The sequence below is a fragment of the Bos indicus genome, chromosome 8 (genome assembly GCF_029378745.1).
Source record: "Bos indicus isolate NIAB-ARS_2022 breed Sahiwal x Tharparkar chromosome 8, NIAB-ARS_B.indTharparkar_mat_pri_1.0, whole genome shotgun sequence".
NCBI lineage: Eukaryota > Metazoa > Chordata > Mammalia > Artiodactyla > Bovidae > Bos > Bos indicus.
In genome coordinates, this window is record NC_091767.1 from 98,551,899 (window position 1) to 98,573,182 (window position 21,284).

The 21,284-nt window shown below is 38.6% G+C and overlaps 1 protein-coding gene across 1 annotated transcript in view; it reads right to left on the reverse strand.

Moving 5' to 3' along the window:
- Positions 1–21,284, reverse strand: part of TMEM245 (transmembrane protein 245) — an 83,617-nt gene that overhangs the window by 35,881 nt on the left and 26,452 nt on the right. The window contains exons 7-11 of the mRNA XM_019966693.2: positions 18,797–18,820; positions 13,305–13,409; positions 10,210–10,292; positions 9,113–9,203; positions 2,890–2,988 (exon numbers count right to left, since the gene is read on the reverse strand). Of these exons, the coding sequence (XP_019822252.2) occupies positions 2,890–2,988; positions 9,113–9,203; positions 10,210–10,292; positions 13,305–13,409; positions 18,797–18,820 (402 nt within the window). The remainder of the gene's footprint in view (positions 1–2,889; positions 2,989–9,112; positions 9,204–10,209; positions 10,293–13,304; positions 13,410–18,796; positions 18,821–21,284) is intronic.

The following is a 21,284-nucleotide window of genomic DNA, read 5'->3' on the forward strand; positions in this document are numbered from 1 at the left end:
TGGTTCTAATATTTATTTATTTATCTGGCTCCACTGGATCTCAGTTGTAGCTTGTGGGGTCTTTAGTTGCGCCAGGCAAACTCTTAGTTGTGGCATGTGGGATCTAGGTCTCCGACAAGGGCTCAAAGCCAGGCCCCCTGCACTGGGAGCTCAGAGTCTTAACCACTGGACCACCAGGAGGTACTCCCAGTGAGTTTTAACTCTCAATTATTGAAAACCCACAAAACCCATCACCACTCCTTCAACTTCTCCTAGGCAAGAGCCAACAAAGGTCCATGTAGTCAAAGCTATGGTTTTTCCAGTAGTCATGTATGGACATGAGAGTTGGACTATAAAGAAAGCTGAGTGCAGAAGAATTGATACTTTTGAACTATGGTGTTGGAGAAGACTCTTGAGAGTCCCGTGGACTGCAAGGAGATCCAACCAGTCCATCCTAAAGGAAATCAGTCCTGAATATTCAATGGAAGGACTGATGCTAAAGCTGAAACTTCAATACTTTGGCCACCTGATGCAAAGAACTGACTCACTGGAAAAGATCCTGACACTGGGAAAGATTGAAGGAGGGAAGAGAAGGGGATGACAGAGGATGAGATGGTTGGATGGCATCACCGACTCAATGGACATGAGTTTGAGTAAGCTCCAGGAGTTGGTGATGGACAGGGAAGTCTGGCGTGCTGCAGTCCATGGGGTTGCAAAGAGTCGGACATGACTGAGCGACTGAACTGAACTGGCAAGAGCACACAATGCTCTTGCATTGTCACTGGGGAACGTATGCAAATGTTCAATTGCGCCCTCCTCCCCGTTACCCAAGCTAACTCTGCCCCACTCGATTTCTCTCCCCCTGCATCGGCATCTTCCACAGCACAGTCCCTGATGGCCCAAGGGCCCTGCCAACCCATTGTACAGAATGGCCTGCATGACCACCTGCTTTCAAACAGTCGTTTTTATATTTAGTAAAAAATGATACTCATCAGTACAAGTAGCACTAAAGGTTTATTTAAAATAAAATTATCTCTAAACTTTCAGATCTATTTTAACTTCCTCAAAGAAAAAGTTCTTAATTCCAGAGCTGTACTGTCCCAAATAGTAGCCACTACCCACTTGTGGATACCGAGTACCTAAATGTAAAAGATAAACCAGATCTCTAACACTCAGAATGGAAAAGATTTAAATATAGAATCTCATCACTTTTTCATTCATTCCATATGGAAATGACATATATTGGGTATACTGTGTTAAGTAAAATACATTATTAAAATAAATTTCATCCATTCTTAGTTTTTTTTTTCTCTTTCTTTTTTTTAATGCAGCCACTAGAAAGTTAACATTACATATACGGCTTGCATCACACTTCTACTGTACAGATCTGGTTAAGAAGATGAGACACTGTTGAGTGCCGGGAGCCAGCGTGAGGAACTTTGCCCATGGCAAAGGTCATGAGGAAGGAGGCTCGGCATACGCAAAGGCGGGATCAAGCCTCAGGAGTCCCCCTGGGAATTCTCGAGCATCTACCCCGAAAACCAGAGTCTGCCTACTTTACTGCTTTGTGCTCTCACCTACACCTCTGACTTTACAGGGGGCTGTCCCCCACCACCTCTCTCTGAAAAAGAGTTAACTTACAGCTCCAGTTAATAAAGTTCCTGGGCGTGACAAGTGTTTCAACCTACAAACTCCTTTGGAAGTCCTCTAGCCTGCCTGAATAGGTTCTTCCAGCCACATGTGATTGTTCACAGCCTCCCAACCGTGAGAGGCATGAGATGTTCTAAACTGTCTAAATACAGATTCCTTTGAGCAGTTAAAAGATTGATTAGAAATTGTATTGGTGAAGCATTTTTCACTTGTTGGGCCAGTGTTTGCTGCTAAGTTTCCATATCCCTTACCTACTGTGTCCCTGGCAGTGTATTGATTAATATAATTGGTGTACAGGAATGTAAGTAGTAGCTTTAATGTTTGTAACCTTGGACCCTTGAGTTAATTCTTTTCTTGTTATAGCCCACCACACCTTTGCCCTATAGGAATGCAACTTTATCTAATGCTTTTGGAGGGTGGCACTTGACTTTAGAATGATCACCTTTACAGAAAAATAAGTTTTCTGAAGAAAGGATCATAAAATGTTAACCGGCCTCTTGGCCAGAAGATGATGTAATTCACCTAAACTTTTGCATATGATAAGTTTGCAGGAAGAAAGCCTGGCTTACTGCTGACTCTACAGCCCTTCCCCCATTGTCCTCTATGCACAACTTAAGGTATAAAAACTACTTTGGAAAATAAAGTGCGGGCCTTGTTCACGGAAACTTGGTCTCCCCATGTCATTCTTTCACCTTCTGGCTGAATTCCCATCTGGAGCGTGGAGGCTTGTCAAGCCTACTAATTATGCCTGGGCTTCTAAGATCTGACCAGGGAGGCCTTAGTGTCTCCTCTCCTTCGGGAGAACGGGAGGACGCCTGTGGCCTACGTAGGTGATGCAAATTCCTTATTTTGGAATTTTATTAGCTTTCCACGTAAACCAAGTTATTCAGCCTCTATTCTCCACTGAATTCTCACTAAGCTATCCTTATTTGATCACTGTTTATATCTTTAATTCTATCGTATCCTGATCGCCGAAGCAGTCTCCCCTTCAAATTCCCTGGATCCACCGGGGCTGGCTGGACCCCAGTAGTAGAGGATAATGAAAAGCAGATAGAACACCGATAACAGAGAAACTGATGGTTCTGCCATGGAAGTTAATCATCAGTTCAAGCTGACTTTTAATGACCTGAGGTTTAAGACCTTGCAGCTTAAAAATGTCAAGAAATGAAATCCCCGTGTTAACACAATCAGACCTAGTCAATGAGTCCATAAAAGGACACTATTCATTTACAACTGAAGTCCTTAGCTAAAATAACTTACCTTTACAAACCAAGAATGATACAGCCTATCCCAAAGTTCTAGTACTTGTTTTTCAATTACGGCCGTATTATTCACCTTATCTCCGAGAATTTTATGAAGCTGGAAGGAATACAGATATAATCTGAGTTAGTGTTTCAGGCAACAATCCAGTAAAATTAATACATGCTGGTCTTTACATTTGTTCCAAATCAAACTAAAATGTCCCAGACTATTTAACTGCCTCCAACCACACTGTTCTTTCCTTAAACTCTACTCAGTATTTCCAGTAAATACTCTCTCTCCCATCTTTTTGCTTCTTTATTCTTTCCTTTATTCTTAGGTCTCTAGGAAAACTTCTTTAGGTCTTAAGAGAACAAAGCCATGCTTACTGACTTTTCTGATCTCATCTGCCCAGAGAAAAATCTTTCCCAAGTAACCCTGGTGCTCAACCATTATATGGAAGGGTCATGCTACATTTACCACTAGTATTAGAATTACCACACAACGTTAGGTGAAATTTTAGAACCTTAGCTATAAACGCAAGTCTCCCTTTGAATACGCTCAGAGATGTTAGGTCTCAGTGTGTTACTTGCTTAGTTGTGTCCGACTCTGCGACCCCATGGGACTGTGGCCCTCCAGGCTCCTGTGTCCATGGGGTTCTCCAGGCAAGAATGCAGGAGTAGGTAGCCATTCCCTTCTCTAGACCCAGGGATCTTCTTCCAGACCCAGGGATTGAACTCGGGTCTCCTGCACTGCAGGCAGATTCCTTACTGTCTGAGCCAGAGATGTCAGGTCTCAGAGTTATGACCAATTAGACTGGCTTCTGGGTTCGGGAAATCAAAAACACTAAGACAAGATAACTTGGAGAAAGCTAGTCATTATAGTATCTCATCCTACATGTTATGTGTTATTAAAACCATACGGTAATCTTAAAGATGCTTTTAAAAAGACAATGATTTATTGCCCCACTTAATACAACTGCTGCCATTTTCCCCTCTGCAACCTTCTGCCTGCTTACACAGATACAGTTTAGAATTCTATATTTTCTTTTGCATCATAAGTATTTCATTTTTACTCTTCAACACTAACCTTTATTTTTATATGGTTTCATATTAGCTAAGTTTTTCTATTATTATTTAATCAATCATAGGACATAGAGATGGTTCCCAATTTATAATGTCACAAGTAACACTGCAATAAATATCTTTATGCAACTTTTTTATTACTAACATTAAGATAAACATACAGGAATCAAAGGAAATAAGCATTTTAATGACTCCAGTCAAACACTGCTAAACTGTCTTCTATAAGGACTATACCAATTAATACTTTCCAATGTTGTATGAAAGAACCAATTTTTCCCAAACCTTATGAACTGATAAATTATTAAATTATTAGATAATTTAATAGGTGTGAAATGGTAATAATTATTTATATTTTTCTTTAGTGATCAGAGTGACCATTTTCCATGTTGGTTTTCAATGTGTATTTCCTTTTGTGTGACCTAACCATATCTTTTGACCATTTAATGCTGATCTTATAGACACCTGAACCAGTTTTTTGACATATTTGATACAAATATATCTGCTCAGTGTTTTCTCTTACATTTGATTTATTCACAAACCAAAGACAAATTAGTGAATATAAAAGCCATTCATCTTTGCATAGTATTTTAGTTTACAAATGGCTCTCACCTACATTCTATGACCTTTGCAACAATCTCAACAAAGTTGGACAGAAAAATGTTTGGTTAACCCTTTATTCTTTTAAAATGAGAAAACAGAAAGAATCTATGATAGGCCCAAGGTCATGCAGCTAAGAGTTGGAACTAAAAGTAGCAGAGTTAGGATCAAAAGCTGTCTAATAGTCTTTCATCTACAGCATATATAACCTATGGACAAAGAACACCTAACAGAGCAAATTATCCACAATAATTAAAACCCACCATTACCCCTATTCTAACTCTCCCTACTTATTTCACAATCATGGGGATTTAGTCTTTTTAAAAAAGTTTTATTTATTTATTCATCCATAATGTTTTTGGCTGTGCTGGGTCTTCATGGTTGTGGCGAGCAGGCGTTACTCTCTAGCTGTGGTGTGCGGGCTTCTCAAGGTGCTGGCTTCTCCTGTTGCCGAGCACTGGCGCCAGGCACACAGGCTACAGCAGTTGTGGCACACGGGCTTGGCTGCCCACAGCAGGTGGAATCTTCCCTGATCAGGGATGGAACCCGCGTCCCCTGCCTTGGCAGGCGGATTTTTAAACTGGACCACTAAGGAAGTCCTCTACTGACTTTAACTGTGTTTTTTATATATTATGATTGTCAGATTCTCACAGTCCTATGACCCATTCTGTCAGCCTCTGGGATCTTTTACCAGAAGAAGCCTAAAATGGTCACAGCCAGCCTCCAGTTTTGGCTGCTTGCACAGTGGCCTTTACTGCAATAAAGCACTATTTCAAACTGACATCTCCTTTAGCTGTCTCACTCCCAGCACAACGGTGAATAACTAAAATACCACAACTATTAACTAAAAGGAGTTGCTGCTGTTTAATCGATAAGTCATGTCTGACTCTTTTGCAACTCCATGGATGGTAGCCCGCGAGGCTCCTCTGCCCATAGGATTTCCCAGGCAAGAATATTGGAATAGGTAGCCATTTCCTTCTCCGGGGGATCTTCTTGACCCAGGATCAAAGGCGCATCTCCTGCACTGGCGAGCAGATTCTTTACCACCGAGGCACCTGGGAAGCCTAACTCAAGAGAGAGTTCAGCAAAATTTTGCAGCATGTTATAAAACACTCTATTCAAATTTGCGGTGCTATCAATCATAGCAGAACACTACAGACCCCAATTACCAGCCTGCACCATTGTATTATCAAAAGCCACAAGGAAGACCGGGCCAGAGAACTGAGTTTAACGGGCACAGCACCACTGCTACAAAAAATCACTGAAGCACACACCCTGCTGGAGGAATGAGATGCTCTTTGTATGTGGAACCCAATGCCACACTAAGAGCAGTCAGAATGCCCTCTGAGGGCGGTGTAACTTAAGGCAAACAGCCTAATCTACAAAAATAGGAGTAACTCAGAAGGCAAATGTCTGGTCCAACCTTGCTTGAAATCTTGGTAGCATGTGATACAACCAAGTCTTTCTTGAAACATTTTCTTCTGTAGACCTCGCTGACACACAGGGTGCATCGCAGGGCTCCTCCTCCTCCACCTTCTCTGCTGGCTCACTTCTCTGGCCTTCAAAAGCCTAAGTGTGCAGGAAACTATGTCTGGTCCTCCTCAAGCCATACTCTCTCCTTAGGCCGCGATACAGGCTTAATGGTGTCCTCCACCTCTAAATTGTTATGTAAAGTCCTAACCCCCAGGACCCCAGAATGTGAGAGTATTTGGAGACAGGGTCTTGAAGAAAGTAATCAAGTTAAAATGAGATCACTGAATGCTGAGGAACGAGCCAACTAGAGGGTTTGACTAGAACCATGACCATGAACAGAGGACATAGGAGATACAGCTGACAAAGTAGGCTGGAAGCACATAGAAAGTAACCTTCTCTGTTCATACCTAAACAAAGGCTATAAAAAACTTTTCTTCTTTCCTGAGTGTGGCATTCCGTCACCACCTAGTTTTGGCCCTTTCTACACTGTAGTTCTTAGTATTCAATTCTTATATGACTCTTAGCTGGATTAGATCTGAGCTACCTCTGCAATGTCAATGACTCTTAAAAAAAAAAAAAAAATTATTGAGATATAACTCACACACCTTACAATTCACCCATTTAGGTGCATAACTCAACAGTTTTTTTTTTTTTTGCATTCACAGTTATGCAATCATTACCACAATCTATTTGGAACATTCTCAAGCCCCCAGAAGTTAACTCCATACTCACTAGTAATCACTCTTCCATTTCTTCCCAATCCCCTACCCTTGAAAACCACTACTCTATGTTTCTATAGATAAGCCTCTCACACATTTTATATAAGTGGAATCATACTTATGTGGTCTTTTATGACTGATGATTTCAAGGTTCATCCATGTTGTAAAATGTATCAGTACTTCCTTTTTATGGTCAAATAATAGTCCATTATACAGATATACCACATTTTATTTATCCATTCAATTCAATGGTTGTTTTTAGATATTATCCCTGTGCCTCCTAAATCAGGATCACAAATATTTTACAACTTTTTGTAGAAAAATCATGTCTCTTCCAAGGTCTTCCATTTTAGACTCTCAAGTATAAGGTTTCAAATCTATTTTTTCCTCTAAGTAATTAAAAATTTACTTTAAAATCTAAGGCACATTCTTCCAACTATCCAAATTCCCTTTATTATTTTCCCAAACAGGTAAGAATTCCAGAATGAAAGTTTCTCCTAAACAGATAATTCAAGAATTAAACACTACGTTATCCACAGTATACGTCAGGCAAACATACATCTAAACATCTAAAAGTCCTCTGCAACATTCGGTCTTCCTTCCATGATGGTTCTGAGAAGCATGTGCACACACAGTGGAGCCCTGACCAACACCGGTTTGAACAGTGCAGGTCCACTTACATGTGAATCGTTCTCACTAAATATGTGCTACAGTGGTACAAGATCTGTGGCTGGTGGAATCTAAGAATGCAAAACCAGGTAAGTGAGAGCCAACTGTAAAGTCAGAGACTTTTCAACTACAGGGAAGGTCAGCACCTCTAACCACCACATTGTTCAAGGTCAAGTGTACTTATCTTTTGTTTATTCAATAAATATTTTCTTTAAAACTTCCATGTGACAGTGGATTTCATTATCTGGTATGGACCCAGGAAAATCAGTAACACATCTTTCTCCTAACTTTTAACTTGACCATGAGTCTATCCTAGGTTAGCAGATTGTTGTACGTATAGTGTAAATGGCAACCCACTCCAGTGTTCTTGCCTGGTGAATCCCAGGGACCGGCGAGCCTGGTGGGCTGCCGTCTATGGGGTCGCACAGAGTTGGACACGACTGAAGCGACTTAGCAGCAGCAGCAGCAGTGTAATTTCCAAAAGGTGGCGCAGTGGTAAAGAATCCATCTGCCAGTGCAGGAGATACAAGAGATGCGGGCTTGATCCCTGGGTCGGGAAGATCCCCAGGAGGAAAAAATGGTAACCCACTCTAGTATTCTTGCCTGGAAAATTCCATGGACAGAGAAGCCTGGCAGGCCACAGTCCATGGGGTCACAAAGAGTCAGACACAGTTGAGCAACTGAGTAGACATGTATACACAGTGTAATTTATTTTGTTTTTTAGATGCTGAATTTGAATTTTAAACAGGGAATTTTTTGGCACACATCTCAGTGCAACAAGTTTCGGCAATCCCTAGATAATCCTAATTACCTCATACATTAAAACTATAAATTACCTTCATTTCCATAGGAAAAACTAGGGAAAAAAAGTGATGTCCCAAATCTGTATCATGGAGTCTGATCCTTAGCTACAAGAGCTGTGTCTTTTCCTCTGCCTTTTGTTTCCCCTTCACAAAACTTCAGTCAAACTCACCTCCTCAAGTACACTCCTATCTCTGTATCTTGGATCACATAAATACCCCTTCTTAAAATATACCCTTCCTTCTCTCTATTCATCCAGGATCTATCATTCCATTCCTTCACAGTTTATCTCAAGTGCCACATTAAAGCACTTAGATCAGCTCCGGGCACACACTTTTAGCATATCATAGTAGAAAGAGCAAAGGATTTAGAATTAGTCTACAGTCTGAAAGCAAGCTCTGCGATTTATTACATGACCAGTGGGAATTTACTTAAGTAAATTTACATAAGTCTGTTTCCTTGTCTATAAAGGGGGTAAAATAATTCAGACTACTCTAGGTTTCTTGGAAAGATTAAATGAAACAAATTGGAAACTGTTGAGTACAGTTATCAGCAGATAATAAAATTTAATAGGTGTTAATAATTTTTTCTCCACAAAGCCATATTTGATCAGCCAAGCTTAGTGATCATTCTGTCCTAATGTACAAACAATTAATCAGATCTATTTTGAACATGAAGCAAATCCCCAGCCTCTTGGATTGTTCAGGCTACCAGCAATTATCAATAGGATTGTCCAGATGGTTTTATTTCATCCTATGTTGACTGTTGATTTATAGATTTAAGCCTATTTCAATAACAGAAATTATAAACAGAATCTCCATTTTTGCTTTATCAAAGCAAGAAGTCACTACCAATGAAGACCCTGCAAAGAAAAAACTGTGAAAATAGCTCTTTCCTTACCTTGTGGGTTATCCATTCTCGCCCATACTGATATACGTTGTTGGCTGCAGAATTAAGGGCTCTTTGAACAACCTGAGCCTCAGGAAGCCAACTAATTCAAAATAAAGAAAGGAAAAATGAAAAACTGGTATAGTGTACTGCACCAGTAATCCCTGGAACTTAATTTTTTAAACAATCATTTACAATTTACAATTCTAAAACTTGCAGAGTATTTCCTAACAAATTACTGACTACCATGGGGGTAGTTAAAAAAAAAAATAAAAGAGGAGGCCATACAATTTGTCATCAAGTTCAATTAGGTGAACAGCATAATCCTAGGAACACTCTCCACGAAAAAGTAAAAACCCTCTCACAGAAGCCAAATTAAACAAGTAGGCAAAGAGATCCTACAGGCGTTGGCAGACTTTTTTTTTCTGTAAAGGGCCAAGGCGTAAATATTTTAGGCTTTTCGGGACATATGATCTGTATCACAACTACTCAATTCTGTCTGCTTTTTTCTGCAGCCTCCAAATAGCCACAGACAGCATGACATGAACAGGTGTAGGCTGTTCCAATAAATCTTTATGGAACAGGTGGTTGGATTTGGTTCTGAGCCGTAGTCTGCCAACTCTGCCACAAAAAATGATACAGTATGGGAAAGCTGCTGACTCTGCCATGGCGGGGATTTTCTTGAATCCCTTAACCTCTGATCCTGTTTCCTCATCTGTAAAATGGGGATAACGTCTTCAGCAAACAACATAATGTAGGGGAAAGCTTAGTAAATCAAAGACATGTTGTATACTGTGAGACTCAATTCAATATTCGGACTTTCCCCTCTGCTCTCCTCCATCCCATTACGTGTCATTCTCATGCAAAAATGACAACATTCAACAAAGTTTTGCAAACTCTTCTCTCTTCTCTCTTCCAAGGTAACTGTACCAATGAAGATCATTTCATAAAAACAGACATAGAACCTAGGCCATTCATCTCTGTTTGTCAAAATTACATCCACCATCCCATTACATGTCATTCTCATGCAAAAATGACAACATTCACAAAGTTTTGGCAAACTCTTCTCTGGCCATCCATCTCTATTTTTGTCAAAATTACATTCTTACTTTGCCCACTCAGGATGATTTGCTAGAGTTTCATTAATCAAATTGCTTGTGACTTCAATCATGTGTACACTCTCTTGATGTACCTGTATTACGGACAGGAAAAGAGTATCAATAAAAATTAAACTCAATTTAACATTTATCTTTTATACTACTCTAGGAACAATGCTTTAAGCGTCAAGTAATTAGATATCTGAGGGTCAGTTAACTTAAGAGACTGCACTGAACAGCCACTATCCATTACAAGGCAACTCTAGATTGTTTTTTAACTCTGGGAGCTGTCGTTTTGTTTCAGTAAGCAAACAATTTACCTGTAATAACTGCAAAGTTTGTCTTCCCTGTCATTAATGTCTCTACTCAGTGTTTTTTATTTTTTGAAAACCCCAAGGGTCCCCCCTGAACCTGAACAGCTAAACAGTCCGCCAAGAACGTTGCCATAAAGTTATGCTCTGACACTTCACACTCGGAAGCTGCATCCTTTCTAGCCTGAGATGTGTGAAACTTGAGAAATGTCATCAAAGGCACAACAAATGTGCAAATCTCCCCAGGCTTTCAAAATTCACAGGATACCTTAGGGTCTCCCATATACCATTCTAAAATGTGATTTATTAATCTCAGCCCTTCTGTGCCTTTCTTGCTTCCAGAACCTCTCTCTTTAATTCACAGCTTCTCTGTTCCCAGTCCCAAACCAAATCCACCACAACCCATAAGAAAATCTGTAGGTTTTTTCTGCCCACACAAGGCAGGTGAAGATAAGTAATTCCAAGTAAAAAAGCCACAAACTACATGCTTTTATCAAATGCAGTAGCAGTTTTTCACAAGCAAACAGTCCTCAAACTATTGCCTAACTGATCATTTTTCAATGCCCTGATATGGTGTTTATAATAATTTTTATACCATTTAATTCTTGCTTTAGGTAGAAAGGAATTACCTAACATCCTCAACTCTGCTATTATCCCAAAATATACTAGGAACATGGAGGCAAAAAGGATTTTCTGACAAACTGGATATGCATGTATTAATAAAAGAAAAAAAGTAGTCAAGAATGACCCTGAGGCTTTTCACCTGAGCAAGCAGAATGAAGCTGTCACTTACTTGAAATGAGAAGAACAGACAAGCATGGGAAGGTCTGGGATTCAGTTCTGACATGTTATATTTGAGATGTCTATTAAGACATTCAAATGGATACTGTCATGGTGTTTTAGAGAAAGATCCTTTTATTAGCTAGGAGAATGAACTAGATAACCAGTAAGTTTCCTTCAAAAGCTCAGTTTGCATGAGTCCTAAACTACAAAGAAATGGTTCAGTAATAATTGTTATCAAAGTTCAGGGAAGCAAAAGCTCACTGAAGCATGAAATGAACAAAGGAAAAAAAAGATGAAACAATTGAGATGAGCAGGCAAGAAGACTCTACACAAAGGGACTAAGAAGGGAAAGTGGAATAGGAGAGGAAAGAGAGAAAAAAAAGGAAAAGAATTACATACTGGTGAAAGGTTTCTCTAAGAACTAGAAAAACATACAGAGGGAGGTTTAGGTGGAATATAACACAGACAAAGACAGACCTCTCAAGTCTGTAGAGCCTAAATAAGTGACTATACATGATTAAAATCCAAAGAAAAGGTAAAAACTGCATTTTAACTGAAACAGGTATAGAGAGAGCAGGTTGTTAGAAGCAAATGATAAAATCAGGGCATACTGAGGCTAAGAGTGACTGAGAACAGGACTTCCAAGTAGAAAGTCAAATAGTAGGAAACAGTGTAATTCTTTAGTAAATTGCTGCATATTAGATTATCTATTGCTAATAGGTACATCTGCTGCTGCTACTGCTAAGTCACCATATCTCTACAGCACTATATGAAAATGGTTCACATCCAGGATATCAGGTAAGCTTCACAATTTCTGGAAAACAACATATAAAAATCTGGGGTGCAGAGTTCAGTAGGGTCCAAATAAAATAAAGACTGTGATAGACTACAAAAGTTTTTTGAAAAGCTAGTAAGAGACAAAAAATTTAGCTGAACTTTGGAGAATGATTTTCTTTGATGAAAGAGGGGTAATAAGGACTAAATTTTTTTATATCCTCTCAAAATTCATCTGTTGAAAGCCTAACATCCAATGTTGATAGGTATAAGAGATAGGGCCTTTGGGAAGTAATTAGGTCATGAGGGTGATGCTCTCATGATGGGACTGGTGGTGGTGGTTTAGTCGCTGTGGTGGTTTAGTCCCTAAGTCGTGTCCAACTCTTGTGACCCCATGGGCTGCAGCCCACCAGGCTCCCCTGTCAATAGCATTTTCCAGGCAAGAATACTGGAGTGGGTTGCCATTTTCTTCTCCAGGGGGTCTTCCCAATCCAGGGATCGAACCCAGGTCTCCTGCACTGCAGGCAGATTCTTTACTGACTGAGCTACCATGGAAGACCTGATGGAAGACACAATGGGATTAGCGTCCTTAAACGAAGAAATACAAAGATGTTCTTTCTCCCTATCATGTGAGAATACAAGGAGAAAACAGCCACCTATAAGCCAGGAACAGAGCCTTTACCAAGAAGCTGACCATGCTCACACTTTCATCCGGGGCTCTCAGCCTCCAGAACTATGAGAAATAAATGTTTGTTGTTTAAGGCACTTGGTGTATGGTATTCTGTTATAGCAGTCCAAACTAGTAAGGTGGAAAGGAAATGCAAGCTGGAAGGATCTGGAAAGTGAGAAATAGCTTAATGGTAAATCAGCAGAAAGAACAATGAGACATGAAGGAAGGAATCAAATTCTGATCAAGTGAACAGGATCTACGCTAGGAGTCATGGACCAGATCATAGTTCTCCTTTTGAGAGAAGAACCCACTTTTCCCTCAGTATCTCCATTTTTCATCTGCCATTTACCTCAGAGGATTTTTATGATAATAAAATTTAAATGATAAAAATACATTAGGCAAATTCATGGCAAAACCAGCAATACAAAAATCATAAATACTTTAAATGCTGTAATTATTTATAAGCAAAGTAACATTTCCTATGCATGCAACTGCTGGCTTCTTATCCATACAACAAATTCTAACAGTTAAAGAGTTTATTAATGGTGATAGCAATTGTTGTACTGTACCTTTGCAGTCAGGAGTAGGGCTAAAAGAAGTGTTCCTATCACTAACAAAAATATGATGAAAATGCTAATTATTTTGTCTAACATCTTCTCCAACCAGATGATCATCTGTACAGAAATGAGAAAGAGAATTAGTCATCTTTCAAGCACAGCTTAATAAAAACACATGTGCATTCAAACTTCATGAAGACAAAACAGGATATTCAGCATTGCAGAAACTATGGCATAATGATTAAAGCAGCGAAAGCTATAAGCCACTTTAGAAAATTAACTAACAATGTTAATTGTTGTTATAGAAAGAGCTTATTATTGTCACTTCTAAGAAAAGGCAATCAATTTGAGTATAACCTAAATCTATGCTTGGATTCTCATATTGTGGTATGTTGACATTTCAAATTAGAATTTACGATCTGATAAACATTCTAAACTAAATGATGACAATCCATTAGTGACCTCAAATCTCTACTGTCAATTAGCAAATAGATATGACTTTAGAAAAAGGATGACTCTTACAATACAGATATGTCCTAAACTATACAGATAAAACAGGAGCAAATTAAAATGGGAATTACATTCAAAATATTTTTTCCCTTTAGTGTCATCAGGGTTACAAATAACATCTATTGTTAAGGTAGTGATAAATACCAATTTCAGAATAATAGCTACCGTGGAAGCAAAAGGGCTGGGACACGGATGCACAGTCAGGGAGGGGCACACAAGAGACTTCAGCTGCACAGGTAATATTTTCTCACACTGGAAGGCAGGCATTTGGGTGCTCTTCTATCCTTTTATATTTGAAATATTTCATAATAAAATAAGAAATCCACTTGAAATTTCTATTCTTTTTAAACCATAAGCTTTATAACAAATTATAACTGACTATAAATAAAAAAGAATCATTAATGCAGTGGTTATCTCTTAATCCATAATTAAAATTATGCTTTTCCACAATACCACTAGACATTCTATTTTGAGTATAACTTCTCTCATCTTTCATAATCACAAATAATTCTACATTTTCTAAAACTTTTGCTTTCAGAATATCTAATCTGGACAGATTTTTAGAATTCCTGCCATTCAAAGCTACCAATTAACATTTCAAAAATACAACCAGACTGATGATTGAAATACCACAATGCACCCCTCCATCCCAACATGAGCACTGAGAGTAAGTTACTCTTCTTTTAAATATGAATTATGCTCTCCAAACAGTTAAACATCCAAGAGCAAAGAAGGATGGTTAAAACAGCATGTCTTCTAAAACATTTGCTTTCTATTCAAAGATTATAAGCTTGCACCTCCTTATCTTTCAGGAAGGACACTGTCACCAAGAGATCGATGCTACAGTGAACTCAAAGATAAACAGTGCATTTTTATCTTGACAATTACAGCTTTCAAACAGAAGAGTTAATTTTCAGTGCATGCTACCAAAGCATCAAAGACAACGCAGAGATTAAAAAAAGTAATAACAGGTTTCTAAGATATGGAAGGTCAGAGGTCATATTTTGAATGTAAGTTCTAAAATCAGTGAAAGTGAGAAGTATCACAATCAGAAACCAACTCAATATGTAGTTTTGGGGAGTTTCCTGAGCAAAGAGCTAGTGTTGCATGATTTCTCTTTGTATCTCCAAAACCTAACAGTGCACAGCATGTGGTAAAAGCTCAGTTAATACATATTTGAATAGGCAAAATAAAGAAAATATCAGAACTAAGATTGGATTGGTATTCACAAATTACAATTTCTGAAAATAACTTAGGAGCCACTTTTTTTTTTTTTTTTTTAGAAAATTCACATCCTGAAATACACTAACATAAAAGATGTTTTATTTGCAAAGTATCTGAAGTTATGTCTGAATGTTTTTAACATATAAAACATGGAATATTTACAAACACATTATGTACAACAACATTATAAAAGTCAAACTCTGTTTTCAAGCCAGGGTAGAATTTTCCTACCACAAGCTCTATGCTTCTGCTGCTGCTAAGTCGCTTCAGTCATGTCCGACTCTGTGTGACCCCATAGACGGCAGCCCACCAGGCTCCGCCATCCCTGGGATTCTCCAGGCAAGAACACTGGAGTGGGTTGCCATTTCCTTCTCCAATGCATGAAAGTGAAAAGTGAAAGTGAAGTTGCTCAGTCGTGTCCCACTCCTAGCAACCCCATGGACTGCAGCCTACCAGGCTCCTCTGTCCATGGGATTTTCCAGGCAAGAGTACTGCAGTGGGGTGCTGTTGCCTTCTCTATCTATATACCTAGGGAATGGAATAAGAGACACCTAAATAAAAATTTATTTTCAAGAGATAATACTGAGGGTTAGATGTTTTACTGAAAATTTAAAATACAGGCAGACACTGTTTTATTGTGTTTCCAATTTATTGTGCTTTGTAAATAACACGCTTTTTTACACATTGAAGGTTTGTGGCAACCCTGCATTGAGCAAGTACATTTGTGCCATTTATTCCAACAGCATCTGCTTATTTTGTATCTCTATCACATTTTGGTAATTCTCCCAATATTTCAAACTTTTTTGTTATGATATGTACTATGGTGATTTGTAATCAGTGACTTTTGATGTTACTACCATAACTCACTGAGAGCTGAGATGATGTTTAGTCTTTTTTTTTTTTTTTTTTAGCAATAAAGTATTTTTAATTACGGTTTATACAATTTTGGGGACATAATGCTATTGCACATTTAATAGACTACATGTGTCCAACTCAGTCACCAACTTTTTACCACTGCACTACCTATTAAGCTCAATAGACTACAGTATGTGAAAGTGAAAGTCACTTAGTCGTGTCCGACTCTTTTCGACCCCATGGACCTGTATAATACAGTCCATGGAATCCTCCAGGCCAGAATACTGAAGTGGGTAGCCTTCCCTTCTCCAGCGGATCTTCCTGACCCAGGGATCTAACCCGGGTCTCCTGCATTGCTGGCAGGTTCTTTACCAACTGAGCTATCAGGGAAGTCCAGACTACGTATAGTACAAACAAATTTTATATGTACTGGGAACCCAAAGAAAACCATGTGACTTGCCTTATTGCAATATTCACTTTACTGTTGTGGTCTGGAACCCAACCCACAGCATTTCCAAGGCATGCCTGTAAATAAAATCGCTTAAGATGTTCCATACACAAGCAAAAGGTATGTGTATGGTGGGGGTCGGGGGGAGGTTTCTATTTACATGTGGCCAGCTAAGATAAGGTGAGAAAACAGGTAAAAAGGAAGACAGCAAAAGTGAAAGAGAAAAAAAAGAGGAAAAGAGAGACAGGAAAGACTTTAAAATGTGGAGAACTAAGGACCAATCAAGAAGAAACGATCAAAGAGGGTAGAAAACTTACGGAGGAAACGAACCCCCTAAAAGAGTGAATGGAACAAGACTCATAAGGAAACTGCAAGTCACAGACACAGAGAAACGTGGTGAGAGGAAGCGAAGGAGAAGGGGCAGGGGATGAAGGAGAGAATTCGTAAAGAAATGCCAGAGGCGCTGTCCCGTGAGGCTGTGCTCTGCTTTAACCAAGGGGAACCACACTGCCTGTCGGTCCCTACCCTGCTCCACTTATTTCCCAGTTTATTTTAGGTTTGAGATTTTATTTTCTAAAAGTAGAAGGGGAGTACTTTTAAAATGACATTCTGAATGTTTTAAGTATAAATAAAGGGCATGCATTTTTTTTAATGTAGAAATGTCAGTAAATACATAGTTATATCAAAAGATACTCTGAGGCTTCTGAACTGACTCACCTTCTTTATCAAGTTATGAAGAAATTGTCATTCCACTACTGAGTTTTCTATTCATTATTCTGGACGTGTAGATTTTTATTTTGCTTTGTTTTTCTTAACCTAATTCTAGCAGTCTCAGTGCAAATAGTAAATACTGAGAAATAAAACAACTAAGTCTCAAGAAACAGTTACATTTGAATTAATCATAGCCGTGTTTCTCACCCTCACTTCTCTTGAATTAGTTTCTAATTCACTGCACTTGAACTTGGAATACCAATACCCAATGCTGCAAATTTTCTGCCCTTGGATGAAATATGTAACAAAACAGACTTAAACTTATTTATGTGCTTGCCCTGGGCACAGGCTCTCAGAAGTTAAAGCAGTTAGTCCAACTCTACACCAATACTTTACCTATGCTACACAGAATCATCAAAGAAAAGGAAAAGGTTGCCTGATCCCTTGAGAATCTTTTAAAACTAATTCACAATTAGTCAGCTATGAATTAGGTAACCTAACTCAAGTCACCAAAGGTTAAATCAGATTGAACCTAATGACTTTAGCTCTCCTTTCTCTCATCTCTTGAGAACAATTTCATTTCAGTAAAAACAAAGTGGGGAAATACATAAGACCACCTACTTTAATCAAAGTAAGAAAATATCAATTATTTTTGTAGCTCTATCACTTGCCAAGGATTGAACTCATTTACTCATATTTGTTTTGTAGAGCAGAGGTACACATAGCCATTTGTGTATGTGTGTTTGTATGTGTATGTGTGGTCACAGTGGTATGTGTGTATGCTGATTTTACACACTGTTTATTTTCAATCCAAAGTTTAAAAGTGTAATAAGCACTGTCAGTAAGTCTCCCCTTTCTTCTCTTTCAACAGAAAGAACGAAACTCTAATCTTTACACCCAAGAGCCTCATTTTGAACTATTTCTAAGAGGTAACACATTTTTCTTAAGGCCTGCTATAATGTTTTCACTGAAGATTTTTAAGGTCTTATTGTGTTTAATGATAATACACACGAATGATATCATCTTTGCTATCTGCCCTAGGGATCTGATAACACTGTCAGAACTACTGTATGTGTACTATATATCAAAGGTATGGTACTCCAAATCCTCCTAATCCAGAGGATTAGGCTTCATTTAAGTTACTGAAAATTCCATGCCAATCATGTGAGGCACTGACCATAGATACAACCTTACATTTTGGGAAATACATAAAATTAGATGTCACTGGCCATGACTACACCGTTTTTTGAGATAAAAAATAAAATTTTGAAACACTAGCTATAAAAAAAAAAAAGATAAAAAACACTATCGGCCAAGAGAATCATACAAATATTTCACAAGTCTTTTTTTAAAACTGTGGTGTTATTTATAGAAAAAGTAGCCATAAAGAGTTCTCTTTCCTTTTCAGTAACTTTTGCCTAAAATGCTCTCACACATCAAAGGAGACGAGAGCATCAGGCGGGGCCACACTATAGAGCTGAAAAGGTCTGGAGGCCGCTGTGGAAGAAGGACCATGAGACAGAACGCAACACACTCGGGCAAGGAGATACCATCCACATCCTAAATAAACAGCTTTAAGTTTTCAGCAAATTGCACTATGGCAATATTAGTGCTTCACGACCTTCCATAGCTTATAATTAGCACTTTAAAAACAAAAACTTAGTCTGACATATGAACAGAAACAGGGTGAGAACGGAGATACGGGGGGAAGTTACAGAATTCAGTAATAAAAATCAACATCCGGGTGTTCATTTACCTTCTTATTTAGCCAGTGCCAGAGCTTGAGGATAGGGGTAAAGGTGAGAGAGAAGATAAGAACAGTGGCATATCATTAGAGAATGCAGTAACAGTATGAAAAGAAAAGAGAGTCACTGAGAGCATGAGGAGGAAATTATCTCAGACACAGGAAAAACTGGAAAAAAAACTGAAATGCATTAACAAAGTTTCAAAATCAAGTGAATGTAGTATTCCTTTAAGACACACGATTGAAATGATGATAACCACAAACTTTGTTCGAAATTCAATGATTAAAAGTACATAAAGATAACCTGAATGTTTACAGGCTTAAACTTTCATACCAAATTCCAAAGATCAAAGCGGTAATTAAGATTTTTCACATACCATGCATTAAAAGATTTTCAGTCCCTATGTAAACTAACTCCTGTTCACACACTACATTTTCATTGAACTTTGTAGTTGCAGCTTTAAAATAGCACTTATTTTACATTTCCTAGAGTAAAACATTTCAATGCTCATTTGGAACAGCGAACACCTGGCCAAAAAGCAGACATAGTTAAGATTCTGATCATATTAGGCGCATTTTCTTCCATTTCTAATTTTTTAGGCATGCATTTTTCTATTGTATGCAATATCCTGCTGTTTTTTCACGTAGACATTACCTCACCTACACCTCACAATACTTAGCACTATAATAACTAATGCTAGTTAATGGTCACATAAAATAAAAATCAGCAAACATAAGATTTAAAGCACTATTAGTGATATAAAAAGCATAAAGACTAAAAAGCTTAATTCCATCCGAATGACTGAACGCTCTTTGCAGAGCTATTCCTAACGCACACCTAGCACATGTTTAGACACACACTTCGAACAACCTTCTCCAGATGGATCATCTCAACACTGGTCCAATCAATTGAAATTAAACAGAAACATGGAAAATGGATTTAGTCCCCGAAGCAGGACCCCAGATATATTATTATACTGCATAGAACATAATTTTGGCATCAATTATAACTGACCAAATATTCAATTTGTGATAGCCATTCATTCTGATATGTATCATATATAACAGAAAATGCTAGTTTTATTCATTTTACTGTCTCTCTTCCTGAAGAACAACAGACTGGCATATAAATTAGAATAAAAATGACAAATTTTTACAAGACTGCTGCTAAGTTGCTTCAGTCATGCCCGACTCTGTGCGACCCCACAGACAAGCAGCCCACGAGGCTCCCCCATTCCTGGGATTCTCCAGGCAAGAACACTGGAGTGGGTTGCCATTTTCTTCTCCATTACAAGACTACCCCTTAACAAATACTTTTTGATGCCCCTGGAATTTCAACCAACACAACTGTACAGTTTTCCTAAATGAAGTGTTCCCAATACAAGTATATGGGAACACTGAAAATAGGACTTCGTTTTTATGCCATCTGATAGTGGTAAGACAAAGAAATTAACTGATGTAATAAGAGACACCCTCTTTAAACAGCTTGAAGTGATAAATCTGCTCTAATAAGATAAAATGTCACCTTAATCAGGGAGATGGGATAAACATGTTGAAATCTGTGAGAAGTCCTAGATTCTTATTTTAAAAATTGAAAAAAATTAATAAGAACACAATAAGCAGGGAATTCGCTGGTGGTCCAGCGATTAGAACTCTGTACTTTCACTGCCAAGGGCCCAGGTTCAACCCCTGGTCAGGGAACCAAGATTCCCACAAGCCACGTATCATGGTCACAAAAGACACACACACACACACACACACACACACACACACACACAAATAGGCAAATTTAAAAAGAAAAATATAAACAGCCAAGAAGCAAATAAAAGAATGGTCAACTCAACTGTTATTTTAAAAATTTTCAAGTTAAAGCAACACAGAGATACTTCTTTTTACAAAACTAAAATGGACTTTCAGTTATACCATAATATCGAGTACTGGCAAGAGTTCAAAGAAATGGGCATTCTCATATGCTCCTGAGGTGGGAATTAAAACTAGCAAACTTTCTGGAAGACAACCGAGCCAACTATTAAAAATATGTATCCCCTGCACCTACTTTGACTTCCTCTCCCTCACATGAACTCCAGACACTGTTCTTGTCTCTATCTACATTGCTTCATCCAACAGTGTTTTTTCAGCCTTAAGCCATGGATGGACCTGTTAAAAGTAGTCACTAGCCCTGTGAAAAAGTCCAGCTTGCACAGCACACAAAAAGGTGCTCTCGATCCAGTCCTGCCTGATTCTCCAGCTCTGCCTCCCACTAATCACCATTTCACATACCCCACTTTGTTCCCTAAGAACTCACTCTGTGGGAGTCCCTGTACCCCTACACTGCTCCATTTACCCGCTCTTCTTGCCATGCCTGTCTAATAAACTCCTGGCAGTGCTTCAGAATTTGCTGTGTATCACCTTTCCCACTGCTCATCAACAGTGAGTCATTTCTTGCTGAGTACTACCACTATATGCTATACACACCTCTCCCCTCAAATTATAACAACCA